This window comes from Botryllus schlosseri, chromosome 2, assembly GCF_051294905.1.
Source record: "Botryllus schlosseri isolate E-star chromosome 2, Bs_hap1, whole genome shotgun sequence".
Classification (NCBI taxonomy): Eukaryota; Metazoa; Chordata; class Ascidiacea; order Stolidobranchia; family Styelidae; genus Botryllus; species Botryllus schlosseri.
Window position 1 is genome coordinate 25,237,689 of NC_137237.1, and position 20,985 is coordinate 25,258,673.

General features: G+C 39.0%; 1 protein-coding gene across 1 annotated transcript; it reads left to right on the plus strand.

Moving 5' to 3' along the window:
- The first annotated feature begins 11,724 nt into the window (after nt 1–11,724).
- LOC145434299 (uncharacterized) lies at nt 11,725–18,812 on the plus strand. The gene is made up of 10 exons (XM_080311667.1): nt 11,725–13,589; nt 13,774–13,869; nt 14,098–14,238; nt 14,629–14,720; nt 14,863–15,007; nt 15,072–15,243; nt 15,369–15,523; nt 17,093–17,556; nt 17,618–17,734; nt 17,990–18,812. The coding sequence occupies exons 1-10, from the start codon at nt 13,491–13,493 to the stop codon at nt 18,084–18,086; spliced, it is 1,578 nt and encodes a 525-aa protein (XP_080167793.1). The 5' UTR covers nt 11,725–13,490; the 3' UTR covers nt 18,087–18,812.
- The last annotated feature ends 2,173 nt before the right edge of the window (nt 18,813–20,985 follow it).

The window sequence follows — 20,985 nt, forward strand, 5'->3', positions numbered from 1 at the left end:
TACTCTTTACCATCCCAATTCCCAACATAGAAAAAATGCTACATCAATTTAGCGAACGATACTATGTTGAATCAAGACTCATCATGGTGCATAATTTGAATTAATCCAGATCCGCAGAAACGATCTGTGAACATTTCATAGCAAAGGCGAAGGTGTATTTGCGCGAATATTAAACCATGACAATTATGAGATGTGTTAGAGGACGAGTAACGATTAGCAAGACGGGCAGTCGTTACTCCAGCAACCAAGCTAGTTCATCGCCACTTTCATCAATAAATAAGAGATTCCGCATTCAACATTATTATTTGTGAAATCTGTTATGATACCCGACACGAGGTCGCGTTCTTCGCGCGAAACGGCAATATCTCTGGCTGTATTGTAACTTGATCACGCTGGTCACTTTTGGTAATTAAGGACAAGTTATGTCTGTTTCTGCTGTTATCTCAGCTGACCAGTTGTGGTGCTATATTGTAATAATACAACTGGGTTACGAGGATGAGTTACGGGCCTAAATAAAAAAGATCGGAACGTCGAGCGGGCGTTACATCGAACTGAATCATGTCACAACTTCTCATGATGTATCAGATTCCGACTGCATATATTAACATTCGTGAATCTGGTTATGGTACCATATTAAGGGGCTAGGCTACCCCTCGAAGTGGGAAATCAGTCATATACCATAACTTTGATACCAATGAAGCAATCTTTCTGAAATTTTGACACAACGTGCTGTGTTGGACATTCGAACTTTGGTGAAAATTTGGTGAAAAATGGTCAACGTTTTTTGACTTTCATCCGATTTTATGGTTTTTCAAACTATTTTTTTGTGAAAATTTTCGGGCAAAATTTTTGAGTGATATTTTTTCTTGGTGCTTATAATAGATTCAAATTACCCCAAATTTCCGGATGAAACTCTTTTTTTTTCAACAATGGTTATTCTCTGGAAAAAAAATTTGAAAATTAAAAACAAATAAAAATTTTTGCAAATTTTTGAGTTGGATGAACCTAAAGGGAGGGACCCTTCACTTATAAAACAAAATAAACAGTTTCATCCGGAGAAGCATCCCAAGTTACATATACCTGCAAATTTTCCTGTTGATTGGACGATTTTCTCTGCCTCAAAAATGATTCATAACTTTCAAGGTACGAAAAATTGAAAATTTTGAGAAAAAGCCACTTTAATTTCGTATCATGTAAAAGTCACATTATCACTCTGAAAATCCAAACTTTCACACAGTTAATAGTCTAAAAAGCGCCAAGATGCTATATTTTCCTTCTGTATTGCCATGTTTTCTGCTTTTGACAGCCCTGTCCATTCGTTCACAGTTCTGAATGAGTAGATTTCCATTCTTTGACTTTCCATTCCCCCCCCCTTGATTTCCCACGTTTTGCAATAGTCGCTCAACAGTCGACCATAAAACAGTGAATGAGAATGGCTCGAACAAAATCCGATTCCGTGGTCAATTGCATGTCTTGACAAATGCCATGACACATCAAATGACACTGTGATAGATGTGACACTCCAATCCAGCCTCTAACAGTGATCAATATCAGCTTTGATTGACAAAAAACAGTCACCAAATCCAGTCACTGAGAACCTACGAACCACCAGCTGCAAAGTGCTGAGACCGGCATACCGTTTGTTTTGATCTGTTGTAACGCATCGTTAATTACACCATAGATATCCTCAAAAGCCCTAGATCGACAGCGACGTGCGTAGGTAATTAGGGCTCGGATATTCGCGGTGGTTGTAGCCGAGTTCACAATTATGGGGGGAAATTGACTACATGGTCTCATGAAAAAATCAATTTGTGACACTTAGGTGAATCCAATCATTATAATACTTGGGTATATGAAAGATGACATCTAATACAACAAATATCCACAATAAAAAAAATTGATACTTTTTCAATTTCTGGGGTAGCCTAGCCCTGCCGAGGCCGCTACTCATCTGAATGCGAAATTATAAGATCTCCCGCTGCTGCGTTGACTGAAATATGATCTGCGCGCGCCTGTTGTCGATGTCGTAACTTGCTCTCAGTAGTTAGAGGCGCGCATACGAAGAGACGTACTCGGGCTGCTAGAGATTGTAGCGTACGACATTGGCGGTATATTTTGCTATAACAGGGCTATGTATATGCGTATAGAGTAGGCTTACCATACGTCCTCTTTTAAGAGGATTTGTCCTCTTTTTTGACTTTTTTGAAAGCGTCCTCGGAGGACCCCCTTTTGTTCTCTTTTTTGAGATTTAGTCCTCTTTTTTGAAAATTTAGGTCAGATTTAGAGCAGATTGCGAGTGATATGACGCAAATTAGCACAGAAGTGACGCTCCGGCGGGTATTTCGGATTGAAAAACGTTTTTTTTTTTTTTTTTTAGTCATCCACCTGGCAATGTGGAGAGAAAAACGTTTTTTTGATCTCTGGGCGGAATAGATGACCTTTTTTTTTTCAAGTCAACCGATCGCGAAGTGGTAAAAATTAACCGGTTTTTGAGAATTCTACTCCGGTTTTGCAAGTTGCAAATTTCTGAAAAAGTGTCCTCTTTTTAGATTTCCAAAATATGGTAAGCCTAGTATAGAGTTGTTAACATATGAGCGAGATTATCTGATTCCTGTATTAGAAGCACTTGTGCATACAATTAGCCTGATAAATCGGGTATAATTCAGAACATCCTTTGTCGACAAAACACCCCCCTTTACTTTAGAACACCCCCCTTTATTCTCGGCTGGCTACGCCCCTTTCACCTAATTTGAATATCGACTGAATATATCGGTGTTATCGGTGAAGGTGTTAGATATCGGTTCTATCGGTATCGGCCCAAAAATCCAATATCGGTCGGGCTCAAATAGATTTTGAATCGCGAGAAGCGCGAAGTTTAAGAAATCTCTCACAAAATACTCTCAGATTTATATTGATTTACGAAATAATTTTGGGCCCCCTTAGAGCTCGCCTCCATAGTTTGATTAACTGAGTGGTCACTCGACCTGATTTAAGCCCGGAAGACTTTCGGAAGTTGAGCTCAACTACATACTAAAGATTCGCTTCGCGAGTTTTATGATGTATGCACGAAGGGGATAGCTTGCTCATAAAGTATGCGATGCATGCTGCCTTGTTTAGAACTGAATTTAAACGTATTTCAATGCTATCGTGAGTTGAAGTAAGTCGATACAGCCATTTCCTTGCTAACCTCTTCTCAATACACCTTTGAGTACTTACTGATTCACTATTAGACGTATATTTCAGTGAAACTTGAGTTTCTCATAATATTGTTATTTGGTTGATCTTGCTCTCCTTATGACATCATATTCCAAAATGGATGCAACTTTAACTGCGGCGAGTACTGATGACTGATGAGCTGATACTGCTCATTGTCAGTGCTTGTTAGAAATGTGATATAAGAAACGATTTATTTACTATCATCACACGAAAAACAAGCAGTTTGATGGGATGTTAAAGGTATAAATGGCAGGATAGTCTGATAGATATAACAACAGCATTTTGAATTTCCACGAAAATATAGGCTACTTTTAAGCAGCGTTGCCACTCGAGATTCGTGAAAAATACTAGATTTGCCAACTAAATAACACTATCGACAAAAAATACACTGGTTTTGAAATTTAGGCCAAAACTATTGAGTAAATCATGAACGACAAAGAAAATGATGTGATTAACAACAATAACATCACGATTATACTCAGTAAATGACAAAATTAGCACGTTTGTGCAATCTTTCGACATCTGACAATATTGCCAGGTATTTTATTTCCCCATAACAAAATTTTACTTCAGTTCAGATCAAAAGTAAAAACGCAAGAATATGAAAATCGGTGGAACATAATACACTCAAATTTTTACACTGTCAAGGGCTCAAAGGAATCTACACAAGAACCCTGTACCCAGTATCTTGTGTGGAAGACTGCCTATCACAAATTTATACTTCGTCTTTATGACACCTCGTCATTTTTCAAATAATACGGCCCTATAAATTTACTTTCTGGCATGGCATTCGACCAAGGATACATACCTGCGTGAATATCGCCGGGCTTTAGGATACATACACCTATGGTAGCCATTCAATATTGGGTCCAGTCAAATGGAGAAAGATCGCCTAACCTATCCGCCTCGTGTAAGTAATACAGTTTTCACTTTCTGGGACTTGCAACCTGGTCTCAGGCTAGGATGAAAACTACGGTAACCTTGATGGCTGGCCCGGGCTATTTCAGTTTTTGTCATAGAAACTTCACCCGTACTAGGATCATGTTTACAAACTGCCAGTCCTGGATTTAATCTCAGGATATTAAACAGTCTGCTACTGATAGAAATGTGAGGCAAGCTTGACATCGTCCTATTGGGTTGATTCATGTGCCAAATGAGCAAGTGTAGACAAATATTAATGGGTAACTCTCCAAGAACAAATTATTTGAAGCCCATCAAAATAGCATTCTCATTTACAAATATTTTTTCAACACTAGATTTGCCGAGTTTCGAAAAAAATACACTAGAACGCCAGGTCAAGTCAAAATACATACTGAATCTGATGTAAAAGCACTAGGAGTGGCAACCCTGCTTTCAAGAATACTGTTCTGCTGTATGTCCTATTTGGCATACCTTGCCAATTTGCATAGGAAATTTATGCCGTACTTGCGATTAGTTGTGGTGCTCCATGTGGTTCCGGGATGTTGCAGCCCAAACCCGGGACCGCATTCGGATTTGAAAAATTTGCTCATTACTGGCAGAGATGAGCATCGATTTACATTTGGATTTAAACCAAAAGCGAATTTGAATATTTTAGTCAGATTTATATCAGATTCCGACTCTTTTTTCTAAACTTTATATTTCAACTTGAATATAAAATTTCTAATATTTTATATTTTCATATTCTATTTTGAAGAATATTGGACATTTTTTTATATAATGTTAACAGCTTAATCCAAATCCTGGATTCATATTGTACAGCCCCTGTTCATTGTTCATCGTCACCTTTTCGGCTAGTTTGACATCTGCTAATCTCTTATATTGTTTGATAGGCAAAGAGAAATCAAGACAACAGAAGGAATTCTCGCGCCAAAATACCGAAATGGATGCGACTGAATGATCCTTTTCTTTGATGCGAATCAAATACTGTTCGCTCAAACTGAACAAGCATGTTGCAGTGATTATTAGGGGTATGAATATAAATGTGAGTAGTAGTGTACCGCATCATAAAGTGGCGATATCAGAAGATTTACACATCTACATGAATGCGAAATTTACAGCTCCACAAATATAGCAACGTAAATTAACTTTTGTGTTATACAGCTCCGTGTCGCCTGTCAAACGTTATAATGTGGAATCAATATCGCATCAGACAATATGTTTATAGCGTAAATATTGGATGCTCGGTAGTATCTTTTATCGACACCGAATGAGTTCACGATCCTGGATCCGATGGAGAGAATGAATCCGACAGTTTATTTGATTTTTGCGACCGCTGATTGCATCGTGAACCTCAATAGAATTCCTCCCATAATATCCATTTTCATCTCGAAACAAAGTTGTGCGCGCTTAATGCCTATACTTCGATAGTTATACAGTTTGGATGGATGCACGCAGTGTTGGGATGACTCGAGTCATGACTTGACTCGAGTCAGACTCGAGTCACCTTTTTCGTATGACTTGACTTGACTCGAGTCACTTAGCTAAAATGACTTGACTTGACTTGACTCGGCGTATCAGAAATGTGGATTGACTCGTGACTCGGAGCAAAATTCACGAGTCAATTTCAAGTCATCAAGTAATCGGTGCCGATAAAAATCACTGTATCTAGCATATGTTCGGATTGTTCGCACCGCTGGTGTAACCCATGAGAGCGACCAATCATTCAATAACCATGCGTTTTACTGAGCCTTCATTGATCTCTCACAATTAAATTGACCACAAACGAAGTGATCGAAGCTTACAGCTTACGTTGTCGTAAACTAGTAGTAAAGTAATTTAAAAGCAAAATTACTATTTCTATTTTCTGTTCTTACCTTAACCAAACCTCTCGTTTTATTGAAATTAAATTCGAATGTAGTTTATAACATAGGCCTACTCCCCAACCATTGGCGCAGACTCGAATTGCATCATATCAATATGTATAAATGATATTGCATTTTATCAATTCATTTCTCTATGCTTTATGCTCTATTTTCGAGGGTAACTATAAACTGAGGCTATGCAATTACATACGGAATTCAACAGTTCTACGTATATGTGAGCGATACAGCTACTTCTTGCGTGTATATTTAACTCTATAGTCGTTCATAAGTTTAGAATCAATGACCACTCAATCTGTATTTCAGACAGATAGCAAAATGCAATGACGTAATCATGCCTCATACTTCGAAAACGCAACTTGACTTGAATTGTGACTTGACTCGTGACTTGACTTGAATTGACTCGACTCGACTCGGGTCGCCTCCAAAATCTAGTGACCTGACTTGACTCGAGTCACTTTTGACAATCGAATGACTTGACTTGACTTGAGTCAAAATGTGCAATGACTCGAAATGACTCGTGACTCGAAGGTAGGTACTTGATCCCAACACTGGGATACAGAATGGATGATAATTTTGCTTCAGCTTGCATCCTCTTTCCACCGCATTGTTGTTACAATTCGTGATTCAGAAAACCATCTGATAATTTGAGCTGTCGTGGATATTGATGATGTATGGCGGGCAACTTCTCCTGTCGGCAGGCCAGGCATGAATAAAAACGAAGCATTTGGCAGGTCGGATCATAATTACGTGACATCACTTATATTACGTAGTGACCGCAGATGTCGTCAAAATATACGAGTTGATCAACAATTTGGCAAGGGCAGGATAAAATCCGACGCAGGTCGTAAGCGCTGTTCGTATAAGATGTCCCTGATGTGTGGTGTTCTAACCTCCTATATAGTGTCGTTGGTTGCTTTGGAGAACAGATTCCCAAACCTTTTGTATCCACGTGCCATTTCGAGCTTTTCTACCGAGTCAACGTACCAACACCATTACACCTTGATATCTCGGCCGGTTACTGATTTGGAAATGCTATGGGCCGCTGTTTTAGCTTGGCTACATTAGTATACCGAGTGTGGCGCAAATGGTGTTGCTGTGACGCAAAATTTGGTAAGCTGATCAGATACGGTATCTTTTGAAATGGTGACAAGGCTAGACAAGGAGCGATACAGTCAATCGCACGAAGCGCTAAAAATAATATTTTAAAATTTATTAAACTTGTTCACAAATAGTCTTGCAGCAGTTATAGGAAATAATTTCCGCGATAGGGAATATGAAACAATCCTGACTTGTCCCACATCTGCGAGCCCGCAATGTAAACTGACGTTGCTATTTAGCAGCGAACAACCGAGCATACTAGTTTGTTTGTGCTATAAGTTGTTGTTTGCGGTATTCATGGTGCTTGTCAACTACAATAGTCATTTACACCAGGCCGATTTTCTTTATTTCGATTCCGTAACTGTCGACTTGTAGCACGGCCCACTTGTAGCCTCTTTTAAAGACACTGCTCATGCGAAGGAGATGGAGAGGATGAGCTCAGACAAACCTCCAATGAATTCTGGAGTCGACCTCGGTCGGACTCGAACCCGCAAACCAGTCAGTGGTGTTGCAGGTTGCAGCTGTTGATTATACCACTATGCCATATCGCCACTATGTTTGTGCTATAGGTCACCACTTCATTGACGAGTCGTATTAACTGATTGATGACATAGGGATTCTTAGTCTTAATTGTACAAATTAGTTTTGGGAGGGCTCGGCGTCACTTGGATACAAAGCTTTAAAATTAGAAATTTTGACATACTGTTTTTTGTTCACAATTTTATAGGTGTCCTGAGGTTATTCTCTTACCACTTGAGAGGCTTCGAGGTTTGGCCGATTTTTTTCGAGTCAAAAGTGAATTCATAGTTAGTGTTATTTTTAACTCATCGACCAATATAAATAAGAATTCAGATACAGCATTTCTAAGTTATGTACACAATACACGCACGCATTAGTTTAGATGGCGACTAAGTCGACTTGGAGTTTTTCGAGCTAAAAATGACTTCATAGTTAGTGCTATTTCGAACAATTTTTAACCAACTTCACGACGAATGTAAATGAAAACTCCGATTTGTTGCAACATAACTTTCCAAGTTTCGTGTACAATACACATGCGAAAGTATAAGTTTAGTTGCGAGATCAGTCGATTTGTAGTCTTTCGAGCTACTGCTTATTATTTACAAAGTTCGTGCTATTTCAAGACAATTATTAGCCAATTTCCCGACCGATAAAAACTGAAATTCGGATATAACGTAATGCACAATGCTTATGAATTTAGTTGCGCGATTAGCGCATTTGGAGTTATTCGCGCTCGAAATAATTTTATCGTTGGTGTTATTATGAAAAATATTTGACATACTAATGTAGTGGTTCTCGACCTTTATGACCTTGCAGCACTCTATCAATGGGATATATAGTTCGCGGTATCCCAACATGGATAAACTTACGAGGTTTGGGCATTTTTAAGAACGGTGTAAAATAGCGCCGAATAAGTTGTGAAGTATATTGCAAGTCAACATATTCATAGCAATAATAATGCGTTGAAATCTTATCGGAAGAAAGGCAGCTACTTCAAAATCCTTCAACGCCTTTAGACACACTGCGTATGTATAGCGACTTGCCGCATATATATTACGGGTGTTGAAAAATGACTTTTTTTAAAATTGTACTGACTACTTGATAAAATTGTTAGGTTACCTAATTGAAGGCTGTGCACCAAATTTGGTTCAATTCCAACCAGTAGCCGCATTGCGACAGGAGAAGAATTTTTTTATTTATTATATAAAATTGAATATAATATATTCCAAAATTTTCTGTTCACCCCATGAAATTGTTAGGTTTTCTATAGAAACGATGCTCACCAAATTTGGCTCAATTCCAACCACAGCGGAAGCGGAGTTATTGCCGTCGAAAACTTTGGATTTGAAAATAAATAGTATTTACGGTGGAAAATTCTTTGATTAAATTTAATTTTAACCTAGCAATTTCATGGGATTATCAAAAAATTTTGAGTTTTTTTTCATTTATTTTTAGATAAAAAATAAAAAACTTTATTTTCCTGTAGCAATGCGGCTACTGGTTCGAATTGAACCAAATTTGGGGTACAACCTTTAATTAGGTGACCTAACAATTTTATCAAGTAGCCAGTACAATTTGAGAAAGTAAGTCATTTTTGAGCACCCCGAATGTATATGTAATTGGAAGCGATGTGTACATGTACAATTATAGTGTCCCATAGTGGTGTGGACACAGCGGAATCGAACGTCTCACCGCGTATACACTTTCCATTTGGCAAGAGGCAAAGACGCAACAAAGCCGTCTGGAATTATGATGCCGCAGGTCAGGAGCAAGTTAGCATTAGATTAGATTATGTCGATATAAGCGGAACTGTCAGCTTCATACATGCGTCGGCAATGAATGCTTGGTAGAAGCCATACTGCAGTTTGGCAGTGTATAACGAACTGTTTCGGGACCATAAACGCATCATAGAATGGAGAATAAGTTCCTCGTAGTACAGAATTTGAATATTGCAACGAACAACTCATCCATATTCGCAATTTATTCACTCTAAGCTTTTCAACTGACACTCATCGGGAGCGGCCGTCAGTAAATAGGGAGATTGCAAATCGAAATATAAAGATGAAATAGGTAGTGTGACGTAAGAATGGTATAAAAACAACAACGAGAGAATTCACAAAACGAAAGCGTTAAGCAAAAATGCAATTAACGCAATACAAATTGGCTATATAGCCGGAGACGCAACACTAATGAAATACACGGAGAGAATAGAGCCGGTCTTTTTGTCGACGAAGAATCGGTTGCTCGAGTTTTATTATAGTCGATTCGAGAACTTTTAAATGGAGCAGAGTACGCAACCAATCTTGAATACGTGTGACGTCAGTCTGAAGTGCTCGGTTTGGAGACGAAACAAGATCAATTCAAAAAGGCGATTTGATTGACTTCTGGCGCGTTGCCGATATCGATGATTGTAACATCCAGTAGCGGTATCCTCTCTCATCTGCATGGAAGTCCGCTTGTCGTTGGTCTCGACAGAGCTGGTAATGAATGATCGCTTTAGCCTCAACCAAAACTAATATCTCCTGTTGACTTTGGTGCAGTGTCGTGTCTGTACGACAGAATGTGTTCAAGATATAATCACGCACGCACAGATTGTAACAGTGTACACTACAATCAGAGCGTACCGGCAATATACGGATCATTCTATGGGTGTCGTCATAAAATTGGCACTTGATGGGGCAAATAAATACCACAAAAAAACACAAAAAATCTTGGTGGGCAGGAGTACCACCACAATTCATTCCATAGATCAGTCGAGAGCTGCATAGTATCGGATTACCCAAAATCATCTCAAAGTCTATCGGGAAAAGGACTTCGTACTACTCGGCGATGGAGGTCAGGCGGTTGCGTAGCATGTCTACTCTATTCAACGAACTTTGGTAGGTTAGTTGATTTAACGTATTTGGAGGGAGAACTGGTGTTAATATTATCTTGGAAAGTTTACTTTATGCAGATTTGTAGCCCGTGTTTCAGACTTTCATGCTATTGCGCAAAAAGCACGCCTTTGTTTGGTTTGGGTAAACACTTCAATGTCACTGTGACATCTCATCTTGAACTTCTTCGTTGGAATTTATTAGGTGGAATTAATACATCATTTTACAGACGTGGTACCACTGCTGTTGTCGTATCAATTTATGGAAGTCTTGTTTAAACAATAAAGATATACACATCGTTAAAAGGGTTACATATAAGAGATAGACTTTCCACGAAACTGAAGAATAATTGTGAAACACCTGGTACAGTAACTGGTGAGTTATATCGTTTCATTGTTATCATATGAAATATATTATATAGCTGAAATTATTCTATTGTGTCGTATTCAAAGTAAACAATTATCCAATCCCTATCACGTAATACAGTACTGTTGGAAATAGGCACACGCTTCATGTCAACCATTAGGGCCTTTGACGAACCGTTCGAATGACAAGTGTTGCATCATTGGCTTTGTTAGTAGGTTGCGACAGAGACTTACAGCTGAGAGACATATCCAAACACAAAATCTCAACTAGAACATTGAATTAAGACGACGTATGATTAACTTGAAGGTAAATCCCCAAATTCGTATGCTCTACTTTGAAGCGGGCGAATATTTACATTTTCCGAAGAATCAATGGTGAAAGATCTTGTGTATATCTGATATCATTTAAACGAGAGGATAGAACTCAATATCATCACAATGATTAGAACTGCAGGGGATACGAGACGTAGAACATTCTCAATTATATTTTCATTCGGTTTTACGTTGCATCTGCTTGTGTAAGACTATCAGATAGTGCTTGATAACAGATCTACCCGGCATTGAAGATGCATGTCGGTAACAGAGCCTAGCGTGCGGTATCGGCTTATGAAGTCAACCGGATAGCCCAATAATTTTTCGTATAGCAGGGAAATGTATTGGTTATGTCATGCCACATCGACAGAAAGGTCGAGATCCATTCAAGATCATCGGCATGCGAACAACACTATATCTTCATAGATGTTTATGACCGTTATAATGTATACTGTATTGCAGTGTTTGGATGGCTTGAGTCACGTTTTTGAATGACTCTAATCGGACTCGACGAATGCGAGGGATTGTGTGCACGTGAGGTTCACGTTCGCGTTCTGTGTGTGAACCTCAGAAATTTGGAGAGCTTCACGTTCACAAATGAACCTTGGTAGGTTCTGCACTGTGAACCTTTTTCATAAAATACAATTTGTCTCGTCATTATAACATCTTTGGTTGGAATTCTTTGTATCTCAACATCGGACAACTCTATGCATGGCGCTGGTAGCAAAAAAATCAGCACCAAACGAGCATGCACCTTGCCAATCTCGATGCAGGCATACTTATGTGCGTTGTTCCGAATGTCGATAGTCGAAGAGGAATCCACGCCGCCCACATGGATTTTGGTGTTAAACAATCTCAAAGACACAGATATTCAACATTCAGTTAACTCAGTGGCTCTCAACCGGGGCGGGGGGAACTCCCCACTTAAGGGATATTTGTAATTTATAAGGAAATTTGACTTTACGATTACAAGGAATGGTGCAATTGGACTCACCAATTTTTTTCATTTTTCACGGTAGAACTGTAAAGTATAAAACAAGTTTTTCCCGCATGCGTGTTTCTTTAGCTCAATTTTGGTCAGAAAGGTCTTTTCAATACTTTAAATGTTATTTGAAATCTTTACGTGCATTTGGTATAAATCCCCATCATTATTTTGAAACTGTAGCTCATGTGTGGCAAATGTGCGACTCGCGAGACGATTTTGATTGGCCTACGGCAGTCTCTCGACGGAAAAGTCATGCCGAATTACAACGAGGCCGATAGCGAAAGTATTTACCCTTTTTCAAGTCAGCATCTGTCTAATCGTGAAAAATACATTGCAAATTCATCAATTCAACTCAAGCGAACTTGATGATCCCAATCGGGAAAGATCATTTCTAAATTTAGAGAAATGATTCCACAACGGAAAGTGACGGTTTGTTTCTTTTGATTTATTTATTTTGTAGGCAACAGAATAAATTAATGCAGAAGTGGCCAGCGGTACATTACCAAAGTGTTATGCGGTTCGTATTCGAAATAGATAGGTCATCTTTGTCCTAGAGCTTTAACGCCGCGGCGACCGTCTTATCTCGCCTGAATTATCATACAGCATGTATGGCATGGCGTACACGAAAACCCCGTGCATGAGGAACCGTCTCAACAACTTACATTAAAAAAAACGTGAATCCTTTTATTCAGTCGTTTAGAAATGGCATGGCATCAGGCTAGCAAGCTTGGCGGGGTCTGGCTTTTCCTGCGAATTAAACAACTTCATTCGAGCAATAAATCAAACGACAAAAAGTGACATTTGAATACCTGAAATTAAGCCGAAATAGGATAATATGAGATAAATAGACTTGACTTAAATCCATTTGATAATTTGTGTGATTTGACTCGTGGATTGACTCGAAAAATTTTGAAAGTACTTGACTTGACTCCGCAGGCAATATTTGAGTGGACTCGAAATGACTTGTGGCTCGATGGTTGACTTGATCCCTACACTATACTTTATATTATATATATTCGTATTTGTAACACGGGATGTAAGTTCCCTGTATACGTTTACTGAAACGCAAACGCATTTAGTATACATCTCATCTTAATCTTCATCAGTTACTATCAGTTACAGATTTTCGTAATCGAATTTGTCCTCGATTAAATCCACGTCGACAAAATGACGCCCCTGTCAAACCATATTCAAATTACTTCCACTTCAGTATAATATTACCGTCGCCTGAGGTTATATTCATTAAATATATAGGGTTCGAATCTCTCATTTTAGATCAGTACTTCGGGTAGCATATATCGATAGAGCACTCAAGATCATGACTGGAACTGAATTTTCGCGCGATGGTGGATGTCATCATGTAGACAAGGCAAAGATACTCGGTGTCCATAAACAGCAACATGATAAAATATCTCATGTAAGTGTTGAGTTTAAAAATGACATTGAGATATAATCGTATACTGGTCACTAGTCAAAAATGAAGCAATTGCCGGGATGTCTTACAGCTCAATTTTTAATTAGACGTGAAGACGTGAGGCAATCTTATATCAGAATGTATCCAGTCATTGCCATACCCCATTGCATGAATTCCTCTTTTGTAGCATTTCATTGTGGTGGGTATTTGGAGCGATAAGAGTCAAGTCACGGTGTATCGGAAATTGCGGCAAATCAGGTCTTTTCAGAAAGATATCATGCAGGTAAGTGATGTCTTTGAATCGATCAAACCTTTCCATTTAAAGATAGACATTTGCAATATGTGATTACGAGCTATAGATGCTCTAATAAAATTAGCACAATAGCATCATTGCAAATGCTGATAGAAGCCCGATGGTTGCTGTCGATGGAATGCTGTCGATAGTGAATAATCCATATTACACCCAGTAAGTTATAATTTCGTGATTTTATTTGATACGATCTTATTTCAGTGCCACAAAGTCGGCGGTGGAAACGACGACTCCAAACGGTGTCTGAAGAAGGTTGCGCGAGGATTAAACAACGTCATGCGATCAGGTCGCGGTACAATGGGCAAGCTGAAGATGATCGACAGTTTGAATAATTTTTTATCGGTACGTAGATCAACTTTTCATTGATTCACTCAACACAGTATGGCGACAATATCACTGCCTGGTGAATGGTCGATTTCACTCCTAAATAAATGGGCCGTGCGAATCCAAAAAAGATCTTTGAGTTTAGCATGCGAACTTTCGTCGATCGTCTACCTACAAAAAAAAACTTGCTAAATTATACCCCACTAATTAGAGCAGGCGAACCAACGCTCTGGAATGACGTGTCTATTGGGAGGTAGCCAACAAAATAAAGTCGCAATGCTCCAGGATTGGTCCGTGGTCTCGTGACATATCCATCTGATATGCATTGTTCCTATATAAATTTATATATTTCCTCTCGATATAAATTTTGCAATTCTATATATTGAAATGCATAACATTTTATCGCAGGTTATCACGCATTACGAAGAATTGGCCCAGTCGGAAATCATGAGCAACTTCTTCAAGCCCACTGAGATTGATACCACTTCAATGATCTGGAGGTAAAATGTCAACCTTGTTTTGAGAATAGAGATTATTATTTTCATAAATGCTACTGCTTCCCAATACAGTACATTTCTCTGACTGATTTTTAGAGAAAGCTAATGATAATTGACATTATTTACTTGAATTTCATTTCTACAGCAAGAACGGGAAAACCTATATGTATGTACCACGAGATACATTAGGCCGCAACAACAAAAGCTCTGAATCGGATGATGAACAAGAGATCTTCGGTGACGATATAAACCAAAGCATTCGTTTGGATAGTGCTGGCGAAGAGATCCAGGTACATCGAGATATCCCATTATATTCCGAACAGCTTCGCTTATCATTAATACTTAATTTCAAAGGACCGGGATTATGACACTGATTCAAGCAGTAAAGGTCAATTCATGCCACAATCGAATACCGTTACCTATATAGCAGTCGCAGACTTCGAAGGAGACTCTACAAATTTCGGAAAAGACTTGATTTCAATACACAAAGACGAAGAAGTTGAAGTTGTTGAACAAGATAAATCAGGTATAAGACATTCGAATTAGTCCCGACATTCACGTGATACCTTGCTGCAACCAAACGGATTGACTGTTCGTAACGTGACAGATGAACATTAAACACTGGGTGCAATAACGGAAGTTATGTTTCAGGATGGTGGCTAGTGAGAAAATCTTCTGAAGATTCGCAATCGGATAATTCACCGTGCGGTTACGTACCAGCGAGCTACTTGAGACAATCAACGAGCGATGAGTCGAATGATTCGTTCGACGCGGTTGATTCCAATTCGCCACAACTTCCTGTTTTTGTAAGTAGGCTTATTTATGATTACTTCATACAATAAATTACCGTGAACTTGATTTGGCGATGAATATCAATATGACTAAGATTATGACTCTAAGACTTGATGTAACTGCGAATTGACCAGGATTTAATATTGAATTACTTATATCCAAATTTTTATCAATGCATTTGTAAAACATTTGTTAAACGAGTATATGTTAGGGATGGTGTGAACGTGAGGTTCACGTTCGGGTTCTGTGTGTGAATCTCGGAAATTTAGAGGTTCGCGTTCACACACGAACCTTGGAAGGTTCGGCACTGTGAACCATTTTTATATATTACAATTTTCACTTCAACATAACATCTGAAATTTACTGCATTTCAACTGCGAGCCACTATTTGTATGGCGCTGGCAGCATAAAAAAATCAACACTAAACGAGCATGCACCTTGACAATCCCAACAATTTTACCTGCTTTGTTCAACAGTTTGCTCGAAATATCCAGCTTTCCGTTTGTGAATATTTAGTGACTCTCTGCTGTGAGCTTGACCCGCAATCACACAACATCAAGAGCGAAATACACTACATGTAGATGTAGGTAGTCGGCGAATGATTCTTATTCAACCAATCAATGAAATTGGTATCATTGTCTGATGTAAAGAATCTAGCAGGCGTACGGGGTCAATCTTGATTTCATATGCTTATTGTATCATAAAAACCAAATCCGCGCTATTGGGGTGTTGGCTACTGCTGTATAACTAGTTGTAGTAATATCGGTAGCAAGTACAGAAACCCGTTTTATACTCTGCTCAATATCAACGCAGCAATACTCACACGCCGAATGCATTGTGCGGTCTGGCCTAGACCGTTAAGGCGTAAAATTCCCTTGCAAGTCTTCGTCGAGATTGTTGGCAAAGCGACGGAAGATATTGATTTTATGGGACCATTATATCATTTGATTGCCACAGTTTATGTATTTGGCGAAGTTTAAAACGTCATGTACTTTAACATTGTGGCATTATGTGGCCCGAGTCGTCGCTAGGTATCGTGTACATTACTATAGGCTATAACTTCACTGAAATGGAGGGTTGGAATTAGCAATATGACGTCACGTGACGTCATTAGGTTCACGGTCGCGTTCACACAGAACCTTCCAAAAAGGTTTGCGTTCACACGAACCTGAACCCTTCAGAGGTTCACACCATCCCTTGACTATATGTATGTATAATTGTATATTTAACTTACGGGTGCATTTCCGATGTGAAAACAATTGAAAGCATGGGTTGACTTGTAGTCGACTTTAATCAAACCCGCCGACCTAGTTTGTGCTAAGCAAAGGAGTTTTTATCTGAAATTAGCACATTGAGCCCAAGTCGCGATCATTCGAATTTTCCTACCGTTGACGTCATATTTGGTGATACGATTGTTGCTATACAATGTTATTTTCAATTATCGACTATAGTTGCATTATGGTTATCCCTGGCTAATGCCCGCCAAAATTTTTCGGGTTTATTTTAATATGAATAGACTATTCCACTATATATACTCAAGAGTTTCGATCAGTATACTTCATGATTTATGTCTCAATTCATAGGGCCCAACCATGCTCATACCCGAGGAAGCGGTGAATTATGACTTGTCGGGGGCAGCGTTTGATTCGGAGTCTCCAAAATTAACGAAATCAATAGTAAACAAACTGCGCCGAGAGTTCACCTTTGGCAGCAGTGATTCCGAACTATCTGATATGACTCGCAGTTCCGAGGAGATAAACGAAATGAGCGACGGACTGACTGAAATGACCGGGACAGCGGAATGTCGCTCCGCCACATCCTCTCCCTTCGGTAGCAGACGACAATCGAATGCTATGAAGAATCGAGAAATACGATCACGTCGCCGAAACACATTAGCGCTGGCAACGTTAGGAACGCTTTTCAGACCATCCGAAAGTTCAATCTCCCAACCCAATTACATAAGGCGCCAGACATTTGCAGAGATTTCAACCGGCGCTGATAGCTTGTTCAGAAGCTCATCCACGGGGAACATCGTGAGTCAGATTGGGTACGAGGACGTTAAGTAATACATAAAAGCAATGAAAATTATGATTTTCAATTGTATTCAGAGAGGATTATATTTCGAAGGAATCGTACGAAGCAACTTCGTCAGACGAGATAAGTTTCTCCAAGGGATCTGTTTTGAAAGTACTTCGCAGGAATAAGAATGGATGGTGGCTAGCAAGGTACGTTTCAGTCACATGAACATGAACACAGAGGTATTCAGTAATGAAATAATTTTTTCTGCTTGTTCAAAGTAAAGTGATTTTTACCACGCACCCAAGAGGTTTTGTTTTGTACTATACATCCACTTGTACTTGAATACCATGGATGTAGAAAGTAGTTTTGTGATGAGATTGCATCATTCTGTCACTGTATTTCCGAATATTGTACCTATTCGCAGCGTCAATTTTACTTATTCAAGACAGTTTCATTTTTAGTTATAACCAAAAGACTGGACTAGTTCCCGGTGTGCATCTCCAGCGATACCAAGACCCGATTAGAAAATTGAGTCTGCGAATGTTGGATTTGATTTGAACTGTTCCTCTGAGATGAAGGCAGCATCATAATTGAACGGAGAAGAAAGCCTGTAGTCGGATGAGAGGCTCCGCGGTCACCGATCTTCTGACAGGGAGAGCGAATGCGACATGATCGCCTATGTCGTTTATATCGATCTCAGTACTCCAAAAATCACTGGACTGAAGAGCCTGGGTATTCAGTTCGACGTGCTTCGCGAACCATTGCACATATCTCTGAGCACTTCGGAAGTTCAATATAAATTGCGGTATAGATCAAACATTTCTAACCCATTACTCAACGACCAAGCGTTGCCGGAGACGATGTTGAAACCTTCTTTTCCTACTCATTGATCTAAATATTTTTAAACAGTTCAAAATAATGTTCAAATTAAATTTTCAAATACATATGTATTGTATATACAGAACTATATGCACGTGTACGACTATTTGCAGAAATCAGACGATACAGTGCTTGTTCAGAACGACATTATACATAACAGTGGAAATGTTTTATCTTTTCCTTGCAAAGCAGGTATTCACTGGGCAACAATTTTGAACGAAAAATTTGTTGACTTTGATTTTGCACTTGATTTGGGCTAATTTTGGCGGCCTGATTCCAAAAATGCCGTTGGTTTTCTTCTAGCCCGTCCAGTTTTTGCTCTACAACATATGGGCAAAATATGTGAATTTTCACGAATTTTCCCATATTACTTTTCCATACCACATAGAAATCCACCCTTTTATCATATAATAAGCTATACAGCCAAGGGCTCAAATGAATTATTAAGAAAACGGAACTGGTATCGATCTACACCGATGCTTTCACCCACTTTTGGTCAGAGGATGCAATCATCCGAGGTTATTTTAGACACATATTTGATGCAAACTGCAGGATATGGCAAAAAAATCATTACCTTTACTATCAGCTGTAGGTCCAATGTCCCATTCACCTTATCCACTGTAACTTGAAACTCCTACACGCTCCATAATTTGGATCAACAGGAAGATCTGACCTAATGGTGAAGATGTTGAGATCGATGATGATTCAGAACGTAGAGTAGTCCATCAGCACATGTTAAATGATCTGACACGGCTTTGGGACTTGGTTCGGAACATTTAGCATCCTTGCGAATTGAGAGAAGATTACTTGGCAAGGGAGAGAAGATATCTCACAATACTGTTACCATGAGTTGCTGGAGGGGTTAAGAATCCAGATTTCTAACTCAAGTGAATGGCAAATGTCTATTGATAGCTCATAACGGATCCTAAAGTGTCCAAATTACTGAAATTATCCAAAATGGCAGCGTCTTAGGTGCTGTAACAATTGCACACTCAGTTAGTCTTCGTGAATAATACAGAAACATTTAGAATAATACAGAAACATTGAATTGTTGCAATATCACCAGCACGATTGTATTGTATGTGTCAGCTTGGAAATATGGTATTTTCTTAGTGGTCAGACAATAAGGATGCACAATGCACACGTAACCCTGATACACATGTGCCACTGCCATATGTTTATGTCGGACAGCAGATATTCAAATATACTAAAATATATAAATAATTTCCCGGAAAACCTTGGCATAGTCAGCGATGGGCAAGGAGAAAGTGTCCCCCAATATCCGAAGATGATGGACCCTGAAACTCGCACTTTATTTATCCTGCAGAAGCAATATCAGTTTAAATCAAACATATGAAGTAGCGAACATGTTTATTTGAAGACTGTTGACTTACTTTCGACTATGCTTGTGATTTTTGAAACGTTTTATACAATAAACACAAAATAATAAAATGGCTGGGTAGTTTTATGTGGGTTGTGAGACAATGTCGGGAGCACCTAACCCAAAAACATGACGTGATAGAGAAAAAACGGAAGTCATTTTTTTTATTCAGTGCCCAAAAGTTAGTCAGAACCAATTGTCTGTTCAAAGTCAACAAATTTTGTGTTGACCAATGTATTGATGAATTTCCTTCGTGAAATTTTGCGCTGGGCGTGATTACTTACAGCATAAGACACTGGATTAATATACCTGAAGATACGCGATAGCTGCGTAGTAAGCATATCGGCAAGTCGTAGAAAGGGGGTCTGGGGGATAGGTCCGGAGAAGCATGGTTGATCACCTTTTGGGAGACCCGACACAAATGCTTCGTGGAGCCTCACGAAATGCCGTTTCGGTTCTCCATATCTATTACACGTGAAGCGCAACGAAAGTTATGGACTCTCTGCAAAAACACAAAATATTACGAAGTAAAGTAAAAGTAGCAGGAAATTTGATATACTTGAGTAAGTACTAGGAAACTAGAAAAATTAGAAGTACGTCGTTACTGACCACCTCTATGGGTGGATGCCATTGTCGCAACTCTTATCAATTAACTTGTACTGACTGGATATCGTTTCGTGTATCTCTGTTCACTGTCGTTTATTCACAATGCGATGGATATCTTGATATTTCAAGCTTATACGTAACTGTGACAGGATGTGACAAGAAACTGTTGAAAAACAACCATCAATAATAATTAGGCATTGTTATATATTTATATTCATCGGACATTTTTTCTACACCTCACGTTTATGCTATGCCTCAGGAATCACAATGGCTAATCTTGCATCAAATTCTCAACAGTTCACAATATGAACTTAATATTTTACTAACGCAAGCTGCTTGACCCCGCGGACGAAGGACGGCACTCTCATTCAACGAACTGTAGATAGTTTTGTTGACTTGATGCAATCGGAAGAAGAATTTATATTCATACCTAGTATACTGTGGTCGCTAACTGCGAATGTATGCGAATCTCACAAATTGTAACAGGGGCATTTTGTGATACATTACACATTGCAGATGCATAGGACTATCGAGCCCAGGTCCAACACCAGGGCTCGAGAGCCTTGAGAATACAAAGAAAACTTTTGGACC